General features: G+C 37.1%; 1 protein-coding gene across 1 annotated transcript in view; it reads left to right on the top strand.

Moving 5' to 3' along the window:
- impact (impact RWD domain protein) overlaps positions 1-18,096 on the top strand; it is a 30,377-nt gene extending 12,281 nt beyond the window's left edge. The window contains exons 4-11 of the mRNA XM_003219646.4: positions 599-661; positions 3,737-3,822; positions 5,013-5,138; positions 7,062-7,156; positions 11,602-11,675; positions 12,803-12,893; positions 13,462-13,596; positions 14,749-18,096. Of these exons, the coding sequence (XP_003219694.2) occupies positions 599-661; positions 3,737-3,822; positions 5,013-5,138; positions 7,062-7,156; positions 11,602-11,675; positions 12,803-12,893; positions 13,462-13,596; positions 14,749-14,817 (739 nt within the window). The 3' untranslated portion in view covers positions 14,818-18,096. The remainder of the gene's footprint in view (positions 1-598; positions 662-3,736; positions 3,823-5,012; positions 5,139-7,061; positions 7,157-11,601; positions 11,676-12,802; positions 12,894-13,461; positions 13,597-14,748) is intronic.
- The last annotated feature ends 967 nt before the right edge of the window (positions 18,097-19,063 follow it).

Genomic DNA, 19,063 nt, shown 5'->3' with positions numbered 1-19,063 from the left:
GTATGAGGGACAGAGTGTGTGTATGTATACAGTTTGCATGGCTTTATGCTTTGAGCCAAGTACTGCTTTCCTATTTTTTTCTACTAAGAATACAATTGCTAGGATTCAGATACTTTTTTGTTCCATCTTTCTTGATGTTTTAGGCAGATTCAGCTTATTTTTTACATTCTTTATATTTTGGTTTCATTCATTTGTTTGTGTGTTTTGGGCATAAAATGCTTTGGTTGTAGGGTTGCTACATAGCATTACTTTTCCTAAGAATCTAGAATTTATCATCATAACTTGCTCCTATTACAGTGCAATCTCTTTCTTAGAAGTAAGCCCCATTGATTTCAGTGTGATAAACCTCTCTTTAGTGTGCATTCAGGGTTACGTCATTGGTGTTCTAAAGTTTTTAGAACTGTTGAAATTGTTTGTTTCTGCATGGCTGTGGGTTGGATTAGATGGACCTATTCTCTTCCTATTCTGTTCTAAGCCACAAGTGTTTTAGAAATTGATATGTTATGTTGTGAGCTGCTTCAAGTCTTGTTTAAGAGAGGAAAGTGGGGGATACAAATAAATATATCATCATTATCTCATATGTTTATTTTTATTCTAGTGCTCCTTGGCTTCAAGGACAGGAGCATGCAGAACTGGCAAATACTCTTGAAGAAATCTATATGTAAGTGATACTTTTCTTTAAAGTATTTAAAGCATACATTGTGTCACTCATTTTTAAAAAATCCAAATGTATGTCCCCTGTTCTGAATTGCTGGGGTTCAGAGGTGTTTTGGATTTCAGATTTCCCCCCATTTTGGGATGCCTGTATTTGTGTATGCATACAAAATGAAATATCTTGGAGATGGGACCCAGGTTTAAACATGGATTTCACCTATGCTTTATATACACTTTATACACATAGCCTGAAAGTAATTTTATAGAATATTTTCAGTAATGTTGTGCATGAAGCAAAGTCTGTGTACATTGAATCATCAAAAAGCAAGAGTGTCATTATTTCTGCCTCCCATGTGGACAATTTTGGATGTTGGGGTATTTCTGAATAAGGGGTACTCAACCTGTATTTTCATAGCTTCACTCATGCATAGTTCTAAAAGGTGGCAGCACTGATTAGAAAGTTTGGTGAATCAGGACTGTTTTCTGAAATTAACTCATGTCAGTCACTTGACCAGGGACTACTTTGACCAGGGACCACTCTCCAACATTAGCACCAAAATGGTTACAAATCATTTTTTGTCAACTTTAGATTTGGTGTGGTTATTTGGGGTGCTGATTCAGAAAATTGTGTTGGATAGACCACATCAGCTGTAGTTTCTGATATAGAACATATGCCATCCAGTAGTCGCCATCTGCTTGCCCACAGAAAGCCATATTTAATAATCTAGAGCCGATATGGTCTATCCAATGCAATGGTCAGCTCTACAGAAAGTAGCGGAAATAAAAAAATAAATAAAGAGGAAGGAGGTTCGTGGACTGGATTTTTGTTCTCCCAGCCCACTGCTGGGCTGCAGCCCACAGGTTGAGAATCACTGGTCTTAAGTAAGGGACTTCAGGCTTGAGATTGGCCAAGTAATTGGGCCCCTTCACAATGTTTTAGTTTTTAAAGTTAAAAATACATACAATTTAACTCAATATATAGAAACCAGATTAAAAATAAACAAAGTAATTCAAAATACTTAATTAAGCATTACTAAATTTGTTAATTCCCTCCATTCTTTAGTAACAACTAATATTCCCTATTCCTACTGTGATATTTAAGTATGAAATAAACTTTACATTGATTTAAATTAACTTCAATGTGGTACTGACTGTTGCGAGTAAAGTGAAAAGAACTGAATTGTGCATTGATTGAAAATTGACTATTCTATTGGCCATGGTCCATTTAACTCATTTTCTCATGAAGCATAGTGCATTTTGCATTTTCTTACTGAATTTCAGTAGTGAACTATGATGCCATTTAGAAAAAATTAATAATCCGGAGGCTATAGAACAGGGCATTTGCCCACCCCAGATTTTATACAGCTGGAGGTAGTCTCTTACCTGGTGTCTTAAAATAACATGACATGATATCACATTAGCGTTGCAAATTGATGCTCCTGGTTCCCTTTTGTGTGGTTGCCTCCTGCAGAAATCTGGAAAATGTATCTTAGAACAAGGCCTTTGTGATTCTCAGCCAGAAAGGTCCTTGGAGTTATTTTTTAGAACACAGGATAGCATCCAAAGGAAGCCACTTTGGGTGTCTGCTAGTGAAATTTCCCACACACTTTTTCTGGCAACAAACCACTGTACTCCTTTTCGATGCCTCCTCCTTGTTATTTACTGGTGGTAGTTTCATCTGACAAGGAAGACTACATGACTCATTGGTTGCATGACTCTTTCAATGCTGCCCATATCTTAAAATCTGGACAGGTGCACTCCACTAGCTTCTTATGAGAAACAACTCAGATACATTATTCAGAAGGAAAAAGTACTCAGCAGAATGTTGCTTTGTTCAAGTAATTATAGGTATAATCCCACGAGATTGGCCTTACATTCCATTAAAAGTACTGATGCTGATGAGATTAAGTCTACATTTAAATCTACTTTTAATTTTCTCTTCTGGGATCTCAATTCAATTTGCTAAATCAATATGTAGCTTACTTACAGCCTCAAACACCATAGTAATAATAGTTTTTGGAGCATTTACGTTCGTTTTTGATTGACAACTAGGTGTCCTATGATTTAAACCAAATACTATTAATTCTTGGGATGGTACAGATGAATAATCTACAATTTGTTAGATAAAGTCCTTTCATGCCAGTTCCAGAAGTAAGAGCCATAAAAACTTTTCCTTCTATTGAATCTGTTTATTTTAATTAACTACAGGATGTTTTACCATCTTAGCCAAAACACTGTTAATTTAACCAACAACAGCTACTATTGTTGTTAGTATTTGTATTAATATTGTTAATATTTGTATTAATATTGTTATTGATATTTGTATTAATTGCTATTGTTATGAGTAGTTGCATTAATGTTACCACTGCTGTTTGCTTCATTTGCGTCCTGGTGTCTTACGCTTTGAAACAGTAAATATTGATAAAAACATATAAAATGACTATTATAGTGTATTTTAATTATCAATTATGATAGGAAAGATATACTTTGAAAATGTAATAAGAAGAGTACAGTACTTTAGTAAAATTCTTTCCTTAAAAATAAAAAGAAGGTTTTGCCTGCTAAATCAAGGATGGCAAGGAGGCTGTAGTATCTTCTTATGAATGGGGTTGTATGGTTTGTTTGAAACAGGCCAGTATGGATGTTTAAGCCTGAGTCCAAGACTTGTTGAGCAGAGTGGGACTTGCATCAAAGTCAACATACATAGTCAGCTCTCCACATTTGCTAGGGTTAGGGACACACAAGCCCTGCAAAAGTTAAAAAACTACATTTAAAAAAAATCATTTATTTAAATCTGAGAGAACACCTCTTTAGGAATATATAGAGTCTCCAGCATGAATCTATGGCCAGCTTCTGGCTTAATTTGATCATATGGTAGATTTGAATTGGAGAGTTGTACCTAGAGAGAACATTTTAATCAAATCTGTGAATAATCAGATCCACAGAAGTCAAAGGGCCAAATGTGGAGGGTTGACTATACAGCATTATACTATTTGGCTATTTTTATCCAGGATTTCAAGAACAAAATGCAGACAACTATGTTTTTTCTGAAATGAATTTGAGTATTTGATTTTTTTTCCAGACAGAATCTTGGTGAAAGTATCCTTTATTTATGGGTGGAGAAGATACGGGAATTTCTAATAGAAAAATCACTGTCCTCTGATTCAGGTAAATGTGGCAAACGTATGTTACTCTTTGACTAATTACTAAAATTCATTGTTTAGTGGAAAAGGCACACCGTTTAAGAAAGCACAGATCAATTTCTTAGGCTCTGTGTGCTATTGAAAGTTAAGTAGTGCTTCAGTGGTACAGCAGCACAACTGTGTGTAGTTTGGAAATTCAGTTACTCAATTTAAATTGAAGTTTATCACCTTGGCACAATATATGAATAATACTTTTCAGGTTGATTGTTCATGTCCATCCCTTGGACATCACATTTAACGAGACTTGAAAAATGATGACTTAATGTTGATTCTTGTGAGTCTACTGTAGTTGGGAATTGGATTTAGGCTATATTATAACATTCAAAATAAGAATTCAACCTTATTGAGTGGGCAGTTTTGTTCGACTGCAAATCCTAGGTTTTGTTCGATTGCAAATTCCAGCATTCCTCATTGGCTATACTTGCTAGGGCTCATTGAAGATTAGCAGCATCTGGAGGATTGTGCATTGGCCACCCTGAGTTAGATATACACAGTTAAAATGGTGGGTATTACATCTGATTTGCCATACAATTTCTTCATTTTTAGCATTGCCATTTATTGGTAGAGCTTCATATACTGCAGAGAATGAGAGGCACATGGTTTGTTTTATATTTTCTAGAGTATTTCCTACATCTTTACTCTGGCTGTTTGTTGAGCTGTATCCATATTCTATAGCATATTCTGCCATATTTTTGGTATAAGTTTGGATACTACGTAGCAGGTGATCAGCCTGTGGTTAAAAATGGGTGGAGAGTCCTCAAAAATTAAAGAGAACATAAATTGCCTTGTAGCAGGATTAGAAGTGTTATTGTGGCACAGAAAATGGACCCATCTGATTGTGTTTTTCACCCTATCATTGCTGGTTGTAGTAATTTTAGGATTAGACTTTAGAAAATACCATTCTGACTGGAGGATTCTGGGAGCTAAAGTCCATAAAAGGAATGTTTCCAGGCTTTTATTTTCTGAGATGACTTGGACGTTGCTTTTTTCCAGTTTTTTTAGATGCGTGCAGTTCATATAGAGGAAAAAGCCCTGACACAAAGATTGTATTTGGTTCTCTAGAAGTAATTTTTCAATTTTAGAATTCAGAGATCTAAACATATCTGGAATTATGAAGAAAACCTCTTAAAATAGTCTTTGCTTTTATAAAAACAGGGCCAGATGTCAAAAAAAGTACAGAAGAAAATGATGTGGAGTATGAAGAATCTTCATTGGATTATCAGCCTTATCAGGAATGTACAGCTTTAACTCTGAATTTTGATCTGCCTGAAAGGCAAGAAGGTAGAATATGCTTAACTGATTTTATGTTTCAGTTCTTTTCAGCTTTGTGAACAGAGCCAAATATATTGCAAGTTGTTTTGAAGATATTATAAATCAGCTTCCTCTATCTGTTAGGTGTAACGGATCTTGCCTACCTTACAGGGTTGGTGAGTGCACTACCTTGGAGTGCTGGTGTGTGGCCATTTTACAGGCCTTGCTTGCAAAAACTCAGCAGAGCAAGGGGGAGGAGCAATCAGGCAGCCATTATAGTAAGTGCAGTCTGATTGGCTGATGCAAATAGAGGAAGTTGCTTAACAACTGGAGATGGGCGGAGCCAAAGTGACAGTTGGTGCTAGGCAGCCAAAGAATTATTTTTCAGCTGGGGGTTGGAGTTTGAAATGTGAAGATAGACATATAGTTTTGGGAACTGTGTTTTGAAAAAGAAGCCTTTTTGCGGAATATAGTTAAAAGTCTTTAGGAAAGGAAGGGCCGATAACTATATTGTGACTGTTGGTATTAAATCCCAGGAGAAGTGGATTTAAAAGTTTAAATTGTCCTGTTTGTGTTTCCTTGGTGAAGGAAGATATTTACCAAGAATCCAAGTTTTAAAACCATCCTTTATAAGAGAAAAGCCTAACTTGCTATTGAAACCGCTACACATCTTTACTGTTCAATGCTAGTGAAACCGCTACGTGGTTTACTGTTTAAATAAAAATAAACAACAACAACTTGTTTTCCCTCACATAAAGTGTCTCGTGTGACACTCTCCATATCCTAACATACAAGAGGCTCCTGCATAAAACCTTGGTGGCAGCATTAGTAGAAGTAGCGAGTTTTAATCTTCCATATTTTTGGTGGCAGCTGAAACAAAAGCCTTTGAAATTTTGGCAAGTCTGAAAATCCTCTTTATTATATAATTTTGAAACCTGAATCCCTCTATATTATGCTTCTGAAAAATGGGTATTTCAAAATTAAATGAAAATTTGCTGAATAGTGTAGACGTTTAGATGTATATTAGAAAGGCTTGTTGCTTTTTGTGGATCTTGTCCATACGTTAGGCATAAACATCTGAGGTAGGGAAACTCATGATCACGGACCTTCATTGGAGCTGGAATCTTGATGGCATAAGGTTCCAAAATATATAAAGCTTGTGTACATACATAGAGATTAATGTGTTTGACTCTTTATTTGTCAGTTGTTCACTCTCAAAGACCTAAATCCTGTTGTTAGTCTTTACTTACATTCACCATTCAGCAATTGATTGAATGGGCCTACTGTAGTTTGGACTAACCAAAAGAATGTCAATCGAAATGTGGACTGGTGGTGACCCCATAGCCCTGTTCATCCTTTTGAAGACCCTTTCACAAACCTTCCACAAACCACATGAAGGGGTTAGAGCAAGAGTCCATTCTATGTATAGAGAGAACAACTTGGTAAATGATATGATGTAGGATATGGGGCAAGAGGGATGATCTTAGATAAGATTATGCTACATGTATGGAGCTAAAGCAGATGTAGCCACCAGTATCTTGAATGGAGATATTGCCAGTAGACTTAGTGCTCTGTATATTAGAATATGATGTAGCTGATTCAGTATTGTATTTAAGATCCTAAGGAATTAGATTCTCTAGCCAGGGCTGCTGTGATGCTCTCCTCTTCTTACTGCAACGCCTCTCAAGTTTCCTAATTTCATTCACACCATAATTTCTTATTTCATTTGAACCAGCTACCTACGTTTTACACTTTCCCTGTAAAAAGATGAGTCCTTGGAGCTTTTAGAGAGCCATAGAGGAAGAACAAAATGGAAATGGGTGGAAAATGTAATAAGGAATACACATAGGGGATGGCATGAGATATTAGTTTAGCAGAGGCTTTCTGAATCTGCTAGAGAACGAGGTATTGGATGTCCACCAATGCACGAAATCTGAATTTTCATATTTACAGGTGAAGAGTTACCTCCAATCTATCATGGAAACCCAATTACAGATAGAAGAAGCACTTTTCAGGCACATTTAGCACCAGTAGTGTGCCCAAAACAGGTTAGTAAGACTCCATAGTGATTGGGGGATTCTGGAAACTAGAGTTTCCTCATAAAAATGATTTCCAAACTCTAGGAAAAAAAAGCATATATGCTCCCTAATTCTATGATAAACTGCTTTAAAATTGATGTAAGCCTTATTTATTCCAGTTCTCCAGATTTATCTGGAGTTGTCATGCAGCCTTAGGCCCCTTCCACACAGCTGAATAAAATCCCACATTTTCTGTTTTGAACTGGAATATATGACAGTGTGGACTCGGATAACCCAGTTCATAGCAGATATTGTAGGATTTTCTGCCTTGATATTCTGGGTTATATGACTGTGTGAAAGGGCCCTTAGTTTTTAATATTGGCCCATTTTGTTAACTGTGAAGGCTCACAGTGATTTCTTTAGACTAAGCTTGGACGGAGAGAAGGGAGTTTTGGTTGATGAGTTTCCGGGCCTAATTCAAAGTTCAGGTTATTACCTACAAAGCCCTATACAGTTCGGATCCAATCTATCTTCGAGACTGCATCTCTTTCGATGAACTGGTGCGGGCCGTAAGATTTGCTGGGGAGGCCCTTCTCTCAATCCCACCTCTAAAACACAGTTGGTGGGGACAGGAGAGAGGGCCTTGGCGGTGACTCCCCGGCTTTGGAATGCCCTCCCCAAAGAGATTAGGGTAACCCCCACTCTCCAGGTTTTCCAGAAACGTTTGAAAATACGGCTTTTTAAACAAGCCTTTGACCATGTTTAGTGATTATGGCCTTAATCACTATACTTGAGGACTTAGTGATTTGCTTCACTTCTGCAGTTTATGGGGTGGATATTGTATACAATCAATATTTTTGCAGCCTGCTGAGTTTCCTTTTAAAATTATTAGGTATTTTATCGCTGTTTTTAGCAAATTGGGTTGATCTTATTGTTATTAATTTGTATCTTTTTGTATATTGTTGTATCTGTATATTGGTGTACTATTGAGTGCTTTCTGTGAGCCGCCCCAAATCCGTTTGGAGAGATGGTAGCGGGATACAAATAAAGCTTTATTTTTTATTTGATATCTTTGGTTTGATTTAGTTTGAGAGTACTGTGAGAGAGGGTGTGGTATTTTAAATGCTATAAATAATAATATTAAATGCTTTGGTATGTTTAAAGTCTATAGACAAAGATTTATTTTATATATTTTTGGCTTTTGGAAACGCTGTCTAATTGAAAGGTATAATTCAGACAAAGTATCTGTGGCAGCAGCTTTGAATATAGACAGGTAGTGTCCTTTGGGGACAAAAGTTGCATGAATCCTCATGGGTACCCTGGGAGCATTTAGACAGTCCCCACAGTTAGTATCACACAGGTGGGACAGGAGCAAGTCCTCACATTGTGGCAGAGGTAGGGGTCAGTAGAAATCCCCACGGTAACTGCGGTGAACACCATGGAAGCCTTCACATTTGGTAAGTTAAAGCGCAGAAGCATTTATTCTCCATGTTTCTTGCTAAGATTCTACCTGTAGATGAGAAAGACTGATGACTGGAAGCGTGTATGGATTAGTGTCCTAATCCATGCGAATGAATGGTTATTGTTGTAATAAGAGCCTGCTAAAAATACTCAATGGATGTTCTGCAAAGCACATCCTTTCTTCTTTTCTTTTGCCACATTAGCCCCTCTCTTCCAACTGCTGGTAGAAGGACCTTGTATTGTGGTTGTGTTTAACTACTCCCACAAAGATTGAAGAATGCAGATGTTGGAATTTTTATGCAGTGTAAGGAATTTGTGGCCTTCCAGATTACTTACCATCATCCTTGAGTACTTATCCCTGCTGGCTAGGCTATATAGAGAAGGCTATACTTTCCTACCAATGATAATCGCACTTTGGTCATTTGGAAGCCATTGTCACTTCCTTCTGTGTAGATATGCATAATACCACTGTGCTTTCAATGAACACATACCACATTGCACCAGGTCAGTCCCTTCAGTTGGGGAGAATGGAACAGTTATTTCTTTACAAATGAATTTCTGGGTAATTATATGCATGCTTTGTTGTTTATATTGCCCTCTTTTGGTGCTTTTCCCCTTTGGAAAGGGATATTGTGATTTGATGGAAATGTTTTCAAAGCAGAATTCACTTTGGAGATGCTGTGAACTGTTTTGGGGGGTATGCTATGATAGTGGTTCTTTCTTCACCACAGTAAGTGAATTTGCTGTGAAAATAATGGGAATACAGCAAATATTGAAGATGTATTTTGATAACTCTAGAGAAAAGACTCCCCCTTCCTTCTTTTGAATTAAAAGCTATTTGCTTGCCAGGCATGTTTTCTCAAGCTCTCATAGCTTTAATAATGTTTTGCTTAAAGTGGTATTAATTATGCATTGTTTATTAAAACAGTTTCTTTATCATGGCATTTTATCTAGTAGAAAGAAACACATACTATTTGATAAGGATAGAAAAACAGTTATTATATTTAAGGAGGCAAAAGGATAACTAATAAATTGCCATCTATTTTTTTTACTGAGTTCTTAGTGCCTGCAGTGCAGAAAATAGATTAAATGAGTAAAAGAGGCATTGAAAGAGTTTTGCTTATTTCTGGTGATTAACACATTAGATGGTGTAGCCTACTGGGCAGAAAGCAACCAGAAGTTTTTTGTTTTTTTTTAAAAAAGAAATGAATCATGTTTATTTTATTTTCTTGTATGATCATAGGAGATAAGGACTAGTGTTAAATTCATACTAGCTATGATACTTCAGCGATCCAAGAGCGGCCTAGATATTTGTGTGGCTGTTCCCTGTCCTGAGCCTTAGCCTATGGTTCCTGCTTTTGCTTCCACTGTCATTGGTCATTTTACAGTTTTATCATCTTCTCTCTATTTCTCCTTACTTTAACCATACTTAGATTTTTGTTGTGATTTATATGTTAGATTCCCTTCTCTTTAAGAGAGGGTATGTGCACAATACCAACAAATTATCTCTCCATCAGGACTTCCATGCAGTGACTGAAATCCTGTATGATCCAGTGTAGCACAGCCGTTCTGTATGTAGACACTGCATTTGGTATTTCACTAACTGTGCTATTATTATATTATTATGTTTATTTATATCCCGCTTTTTCTCTCCACAAGGAGACTCAAAGCAGTCTCTGCAGTCCTTCCTAGCTATCATCTGACTGGTGAAGGCAGTGGAGGATTGAAGAGGTATCTGGGCATGTCTCTGTAGTCAGATGTGAAATTATTTTATCTAAGATCCTCCAGAGGTAATTTCATTTCAGGCATGGCTATAGAGTGCAGCCAGATGCTCCGAACATCCTGCACAATTCTCACCAGACCTGGAGTGGCTATAGGAGGCTTGTAACAAATATGCATTAGGTTTTGGGGGTCAGTGTGGAAGGAGAAAGGAAATAACACTCTCTGCATAGACAAAAAGGAAGGATGCCTGCATATGTCACTAATAGGATGCCAACCATTATGTCCCACATCATCCATTTCCTCATATGGTGGGCTCTGGGGACTGCAGAAGGTTGAGTCAGGAAAGTTCTATCCAGTGAACATTGTTCTGGTCATGGAGACAAATATAGGATCCAGACCTAAGTTTAGGGGCCATTGTTTGCCCAGTTGGGCTCCCAAAACAGTTAACAATGTAGCCACATAATGTTGATTGATGTATCTTCTGTCCTTTGGCAATTGATGATACAACCCAATCACTTGGTTCTTGGTTCTCTTGAATGAAAAGGGATGGGGAAAAAAGCAGGTGTTTTTTTTCACATGCAGGCCTCTGGTCTTTGGTGGGTGATATTATTATGTTCTTGAATAGCACTATGCAACAAAATTTGAAAAATGTTGTTCCGGGTTTGAAAATGTTATTTCCTGTTTAATTATTTGGTACTTAACTTTGAAAGTAGTTGTTATACTCCAGAAACTTGGTTTTTGTGACTGCCACAAATTATGCTGAACTGGTTGAGATATTCATTGAAAAACTATAGCAAAATGTGCTAAAGGATGTCCCACAAAAACAAGGTTTTTGCAGTTTAATAAACCTTTTCCATGTTTTTATGATAGAACCAATTAGGAAATGGCATTTATAACCCAGGAACAAAAATCATGTTACATAGTGTAATCAAAAAGATTTGTGTGCCATTGATGGAATTGGGATCTGGTTGGTTTCTATTAATTTATATCTTAAATATTTTGAAATCCTGTGCTGCTGTCATAAACACAATTGCTCACTAACATATAAATTTAATGTTACTTCTAAATATATACATTTATCATTCATGTGTCTAGTATCTTATTAACAGGTTGTAAGGTTTACTTTGATAATAAGATATACTTAGAAGATATATTATAACTTGAATTAACTTTTTATTTAATTATATTCAAATATTCTAGAACTCACCATGGATAAATAAGACTTTTCAAGACCTTTGGGTAGAGTTTACAAATCTTAATAGCTGGTTGATCTATTGTTTTTTTCTTTTAAGGTGAAAAATGTTTTTGCTGAGTTGTACAAGAATAAGAAAATAGCCAATGCTACTCACAATATCTATGCATACAGGTTAGTAGTCTGTTATACCCTGTTTCCCCTAAAATAAGACACCCCAGAAAATAAGACCTAGTAGAGGTTTTGCTGAATTGCTAAATATAAGGCCTCCCCCGAAAGTAAGACCTAGCAAAGTTTTTGTTTGGAAGCATGCCCGCTGAACAGAACATTACAGCATGCAGGATCGGTAAACATACGTACCATAGACAATTGTACATGGAAATAATGGTAGTAACAATAAATTATTGATAGGATTCACAGTTTGTCTGGTTATGCTGGTTTGTGATGACAACTACTGTGCAGTATATAATCAATGTTCATTTTTTGTTCAACAATAAATGTGAATTCTTCTTCATGGAAAAATAAGACATCCCCTGAAAATAAGACCTAGCACATCTTTAGGAACAAAAAATTAATATAAGACACTGTCTTATTTTCGGGGAAACACGGTAGCAGTAATCATTATGTAGTGATGAAAAAGATAAAAGTTGGTTAATGTATTTGTTTCTGTTCAATCTCATGGGTCTGAACTGAATTTTTTTTTAATCACAAATTTTTGAGTAAAAGTAAGTTTGATAAACAACTATAATTAATTGAGGTATGGCTTGTGGGGCCGGGCTGTGGCGCAGCTGTTGAGCAGCTGCCTTAAATCACTCTGACCATGAGGTCATGAGTTCGAGGCCAGCCCGTGGCGGGGTGAGCACCCGTCAATTAAAAATAAAAAATAGCCCCTGCTCGTTGCTGACCTAGCAACCCGAAAGATAGTTGCATCTATCAAGTAGGAGATAAGGTACCACTTATAAAGTGGGGAGGCAAGATTAACTAATTTACGACCTGAAATGAGGAAGTGCCGTCAGTGTGGATGATGAAGCAGCTGCTCCCCCCGGTGGCCAGAATCGAACATCCCCTCAGAAGAACGTTAACTTGCCTCTGCGTGTGTCTCTCAGTCTGTTTGATGTGTTTATGGGCATTGAATGTTTGCCCTATGTGTGTTATAATGTGATCCGCCCTGAGTCCCCTTCGGGGTGAGAAGGGCGGAATATAAATACTGTAAATAAATAAATTGTGGGATTCAGCAAATGTGGAACAATAACTTATATGTTTGCATTGACATCCAACATTTTTAAAATAATTATTTTTAGGATATATTGTGAAGACAAGCAGACTTTCTTGCAGGATTGTGAAGATGATGGTGAGACAGCTGCTGGTGGTCGTCTTCTCCATCTCATGCAGGTAAAAGAAGCTAATTGGAAGAGATTTGTCTTTGATGAATCCATAGGATACACATTACAACTTAATCTACAAATTTCTGTTCATCGGTATAGAAAAACACCCATTTAAAAATATTGATTCCTTGAATGTTTTGACAGATAGGAATCAAGTGATGGGACAGAATGCAAAAAATCTGGGAAAACATTGGAGTTTAGGGACACAGACTGTGATGGTAGAACTTCACAGACAGGGAAATTCAAAATAAAATGGTAACATTTATTTCTGGATCAATCCAAACATACTGATAAGCTATGCTTTTCTCCTTCAGCATAATCATGAGGATGAGACCTAACTTTCAGATCCATATTTAACTTATTGTGGTTAATTATATCTCAATCTGGACAAACTGTGCTTAGTTTCAGCTGTAGTTTATGGAAACAAAAATCATCTATGAAGTTATCTTCAACTTGTAGCGGTGGTTGGAGCAAAGCATATTTGGATTCAGTTGACAAGGAGAAGGGTTTAAACCAGATGAGTGAGTCCTAGGCAGGGGTAGCTGAAAGGTTAATATCTGTGTATTATTTTGTAGATCTTGGATGTCCATAATGTTTTAGTTGTGGTATCCCACTGGTATGGTGGTATTTTGCTAGGACCAGATCGTTTTAAACACATCAACAATTGTGCCAGGAATATACTTGTGGAGAAGAACTATGCTAATTCAGCGGTAAGTGTATCCTAATGATATTAATGGTTTCATCTTGATAACATGTTTGCTTCTCCATGCTAAGCACCCATAGGACAGAGGTGAAATGCACACATAGCATAATTAGCCATAAGGTGGCCTTAGACAAGTCACACCCTCTCAGCATTATTAAATGAAAACATTTCACTTTGGTGGGGAGGTAAAGGTAAAAGTTTTCTCCTGACATTAAGTTTAGTTATGTCAGACTCTGGGGGTTGGTGCTCATCTCCATTTCTAAGCCAAAGAGCCAGCATTGTCCCTAGACACCTCCAAGGTCATGTGGCCAGCATGATTGCATGGAGCACCGTTACCTTCCCGCCGGAGCGGTACCTATTGAACTACTCTCACTTGCATGTTTTTGAACTGCTAGGTTGGCAGAAGCTGGGGCTAACAGTGGGATTTACCCTGCTCCCCAGATTTGAACAATCAACTTTTCGGTCAGCAAGTTCAGCAGTTCAGTGGTTTCATCCACTGCGCCACCAAGGGCTCTTTGGTGGGGAACAATATATAAAGATGATGAGGGAGTCATAATATAAAATATTATACAACTGTATATTTATTCAGAATGCAGTTCAGGTGGCAGGGACAAATTTGAATAGAGTGTGAATTTTATTATTCCTTATGCACCAGTATGGGATGTTTTATTTTAGTTTTGTTTGAAGTACATAGAGAACTAGCCTTGCAATTTAGGCATTAATATGCACTAGGATGTAAATGGTTACCGCAATTTACATAGAAGACTTCTGAATGTCAACACAAAAAATGGGTGGGCCTTTAAGTCCTAACACATCTATTCCTTTTTGCCATTGGAATATTTTTTGTCTTTGTCAGTGTTACAGACCATGATGTAATAAAGTGGAAGGATATGCTGTGGTTCAGGGAAATAATGTTTTCTGTTTTTCCAGGGATTTATGAATTGTCTTTGGGGGTGTTTAACTCTTTAAAAAACATTTAACTCTCACCTTAAACCTACATGCATTGCAGTCTTCAGTGAGGTCATAAAATACTCCCCCAAATCTGGTTTAGGTAAGGGGTGCATAAGGTTAACATTGAAACCTTATTCAGAAAAGCAGGGAGACAAAGAGAACCAATTATGAGGTTGTGCTTATTTAATTCTTCGCCTTCTCTCTCTAGGAAAATTTGTCAAAGCAGACAGGGAAGAACAAAAGGATAAGAAAAGACAAGAAGAAAACAGAACATTGATTCAATTTGGAAAATTGCACAGCCACGTTCTGTCTTTTTCTCTCTGTGTATGCAGCCACTGAAAGGAACTTTTGAAATTGTAGATGTTTTATCTCAAAGACGTGGACACACTTTTCAGCAGCAAGAAATGCTTCAGATTAAGAAGATTCAACAGCAAAATCCTATTCACTTTTTTCAGCTGCTGAGTTTGAAGTTTTAAACAAATGAGTGTTCACATATATTCGATTATTTAATTTGTATTTTAAAATGAATCATTAAATGAAGAATGCTATAGTTTCACTACATTCTGGGAGTTTTTGATAATAAATGACAGTAAGATTCCATTGCACCAAGGAAGAATCTTTAATACTCTTGAACTAAACCTTGAAATTCTGGTCTTGACTCCCATTTGGGTTTCTAGTTCTCTTATCTGATGCTGATGTTAAGCAATACACAGTTTTGCTCTATTGAAGACAATGGGATCTAAAAGTGCTTAATGCTGGTGATGCATGTTAAAATTTATTGTTTCCACAAGACACACAAATATGTCTTTTTGTGTTCTACTGAATCTAATTCAAAGACCACCCAGTTTGATGCCATTGCCAGCACAGGTAAAATTCAGGGCTAGTATTTCGGATATAAGATTCCTATTATCAAGAGCTAAGACTGGAGTTAATTTTTTTCAAAATTCTTTACCTTTATTATGTAAGTTGGTTGATTTTCTAATTTTAAAACCTTTATCTATATATCTCTATGTAATAAAAGTCAAAGTTTGTATGTTTGTGGGTGGTGGATTTCCAAGACAGCTCCAACTTCCAGAGAGCTCTATGACCCCTACCGATTAACAATCTGGACCAAACTTGGCACACCGACCCCCCCCCCCGATGACCAACAGAAAATACTGGATTGTTGTTGTTTTTTTTGGGGGGGGGGTTGACCTCAGAAACTGGGACTTTTAGTTCACCCACATCCAGAGAGCATTCTGAACCCAACCAATGATTGGTCTGGATCAAACTTGGCATGCATACCCAGCATGCTCAACTTTAAATACTGGTGGGGTTTGACCTTAGAGGTTGGGAATTGTAGTTCACCCACATCCAGAGAGTACTGAGAGCCCAAATGACAATAGATCTGGACAACTTGGCATACACACCCAACATGTCCAACTTTGAATACTGGTGGAGTTTGGCGGGAATTGATCTGAGTTTAAGAAGTTGTAATTCACCTGCATCCAGAGAGCACTGTGAACCCAGCCAACAATGGATCTGGACCAAAGTTGGCACACATACCCCACATGGCCAACTTTGAAAGCTGGTGGACTTTGAAGGGAATTAACCTCAAATTTAGGAAGTTGTAGTTCAGTTGCAATCAAAGAACACTGAATCCAAATGACAGTGGATCTGGACCAACCTTGGTACACAGACCGTACATGACCAACTTTGAATGCTGGTATGGTTTGGAGGGAAATGACTTTGAATTTAGAGAGCTGTAGTTCACCTGCGTCCAGAGAGCACTGTGAACCAAACAGACAATGGATCTGGGCCAAACTTGGCACACTGACTCAGCATGCCCAACTTTGAATACTGGTGTAGTTGGAACAATGACGGGTGATGATGGAAGTTCCAGTTTACCCATATTCTTATGCATTTTAATAGGCTCATTCTTAAAATCCAAAATCCAACTTTGAATACTTTTTACGTTTATCATTTCAAAACACTTAATCTGGGCATCGCCGGGTACGTAAGCTAGTAACATTAATAAAAGCCATCAGATCCCTCCAAAATAATATCTCTAACCCATAATATCCTTTACTACTACTCTGGGTGTGCTTTTACTGTGATCTCTAAGTAGATCTTTACACATTTTCTATTTTGAAAGAGATTTAGGTATAAATTCATGAAAAGAAGGATGGAAGCAATGAGGTTTGTATCGCTGATTTTTCCTCGTGTCCAAAATGGTAAAATATTGTTAGCTTGTGGGGGATGAAATGTTAGCATTGTGTGGATTTGCCATAAAATGCTGGTTAGCAAATTGAAAAGATTGCTTCAACAGCCTTTTCACTATTACGGCAATAGATTTAAATATATTTCAAATTGAGATGCAGCTGCATGGCATTTTAATGCCTTTGAGAAGTCTTTGAAAAGTGATTGCTTTTCTTCTCATGGAATCTGAACTTTCCAAACAGATTCTGACATTGCATTGTCCAGAACACATGAAAATTGCCTGACACAGTGATTTCATGTGCACATTTCATTGTGGATTGTGAAATCGCTGAAATTTATCTGAATTTATTTGTTTTGTTATTTCTGACTCAGTTCTGTCAAGCGTCATAAGTGCCATCGTAGTAAATGAATGGGTTTAGTGCTTTCTTAATTTATGGCTTTTAAAACCCAAAATCAGAAAAAGGCACTCTTAATATCAATTAACTGCAAGTGTATAAAACTACCTCTGACAGCTTCATTTAAAAATGCATTAACATTTCTTTGATTTTTTTCTTGATTGAAGAGTTGAATTCTCTCTCAGTATTTTTTGTATGACTCAAAAGATTGCGAGCAAGATCACCATTTGGAAGACTAGAATAGATGTAAGATGTGGAGGGGTTAGCACCTACTATGAAAGGAGGCTTATTAGCAATAAGAATGCTCTACACAACCAAGGAAAGCATAAACTTATGTAATAGGTTCGGGAAATAACAAATGGAAACTAAAGCATTTGAGTTATTTTAGTTCTTTATTAGAGGATCACAGATTTGCCTAGTATCTTTTATGATTTCTCAGAGAAGTATAATATGCTCTCTTGCTTTTTTATGTCATCATAATATTCTGCAGATAACACTAGCTACAGATTTATTTTTATTATGTTTACATTCCCCCCCCCCCCATTTGAGATTGTACTTCTCTTTTTTGAAATTAATTTGTAAGTACTTGGGGACAGGTTGTGTGTATACTGTATACACTGTTGTAGTTCTCTAAATTACTTCTTTTAAATATTTGCACTTTTTTACTGTGTTAGAAGCGACTTGAGAACATACTGCAAGTCGCTTCTGGTGTGAAATAATTGGCCGTCTACAGAGACGTTGCCCAGGGGAAGCCTGGATGGGAGGCTTCTCTCATGCCCCCACAAGCCAGAGCTGACAGATGGCAGCTTACCCCATTTCGCAGATTCAAACTGGCAACCTTCAGGTCAGAAACCCAACCTTCAGGTCAGCAGTTCAGCCGGCACAAGGGTTAAACCCATTGTGCCACCGTGGCTCCTACTCTACTGATAGTAAGCAGCAAGTGTGTCATAAAAATACTAAAAGAACAAAATGAGGTCACATTTGAAATACGTAAACTTGCATATGCATATATAAAATCTATTTAAATGAGAAAATGTTCCCTTGAGACATTCCCAGAGCATGATTTTCCTATAAAATAATGGGCAACATTTACCTTGCATTTATTTGGGGGGGGGGGGGGATTGTGTTCAGAATAGATTATAGCTAATTTGAAAAGAAGGTTTGGCTTAATTTGCAGTGGGTTGAGGCAGGAGTAGAGAATGGCTCCCGGGGCCTCCAACATTGCCCATCCTTGTCCTATCATCTCACTGTCTTTATAATCGTGAGCAGTTCATTAACAAAAATGTAGTGGATTGAAAATAAAACAATGATAGGAGAATATTGTTTTTTTCCTAATCATTTGAACTCAAGCTCTCAACATTCCTCAAGGCTAGAATGAAAGAAAAAAATGCAGGATTGAAATTTAATTTTGAAAGGAAGTGGGTATATCAACAATGAAACTTGGGTATAGTCTTCACAGGGTTTCAGGGATCACCTTTTAGAAATCTGATTCCAAATTGACAGCTTTTTTTGGTCCCCTGTAAGAGTTTGATTGTTTACTTCTACTTTGCTGTTTGCATATTTATGAATAAAACAAATATTGCAAGGACCTCATAAATCTTCCGTGCATTTTCTCCTCCAGATATCATACTATTCCTGGAGCTTTCTACCATAGAACAAGTACAAAGGCTTCTGGTTTTTTTTGAAGGGACAACAGTCAAAAGATCCATCCATCCATCCATCAATCTATTATCTATCAATCTGACTATAAGCATATTTCACCACATAGTACCAGGTCTGCTGAACGCTACTTCTCAGTTGTATATTTGTGTCTGAAATGTATTATTTCCAACTAGACCCACTGAATCAATGGGATTTGCCTATTTGTTCATTCATTAATCAATTGATGTTAATAAGGAAGAACCAGTAGGATTTCATCCATTGGTTTAT

The sequence above is a fragment of the Anolis carolinensis genome, chromosome 4 (assembly GCF_035594765.1).
Source record: "Anolis carolinensis isolate JA03-04 chromosome 4, rAnoCar3.1.pri, whole genome shotgun sequence".
Taxonomy (NCBI): Eukaryota; Metazoa; Chordata; class Lepidosauria; order Squamata; family Dactyloidae; genus Anolis; species Anolis carolinensis.
The sequence above is the reverse complement of the archived record's forward strand: the minus strand, read 5'-3'. Positions and strand labels throughout refer to the sequence as shown.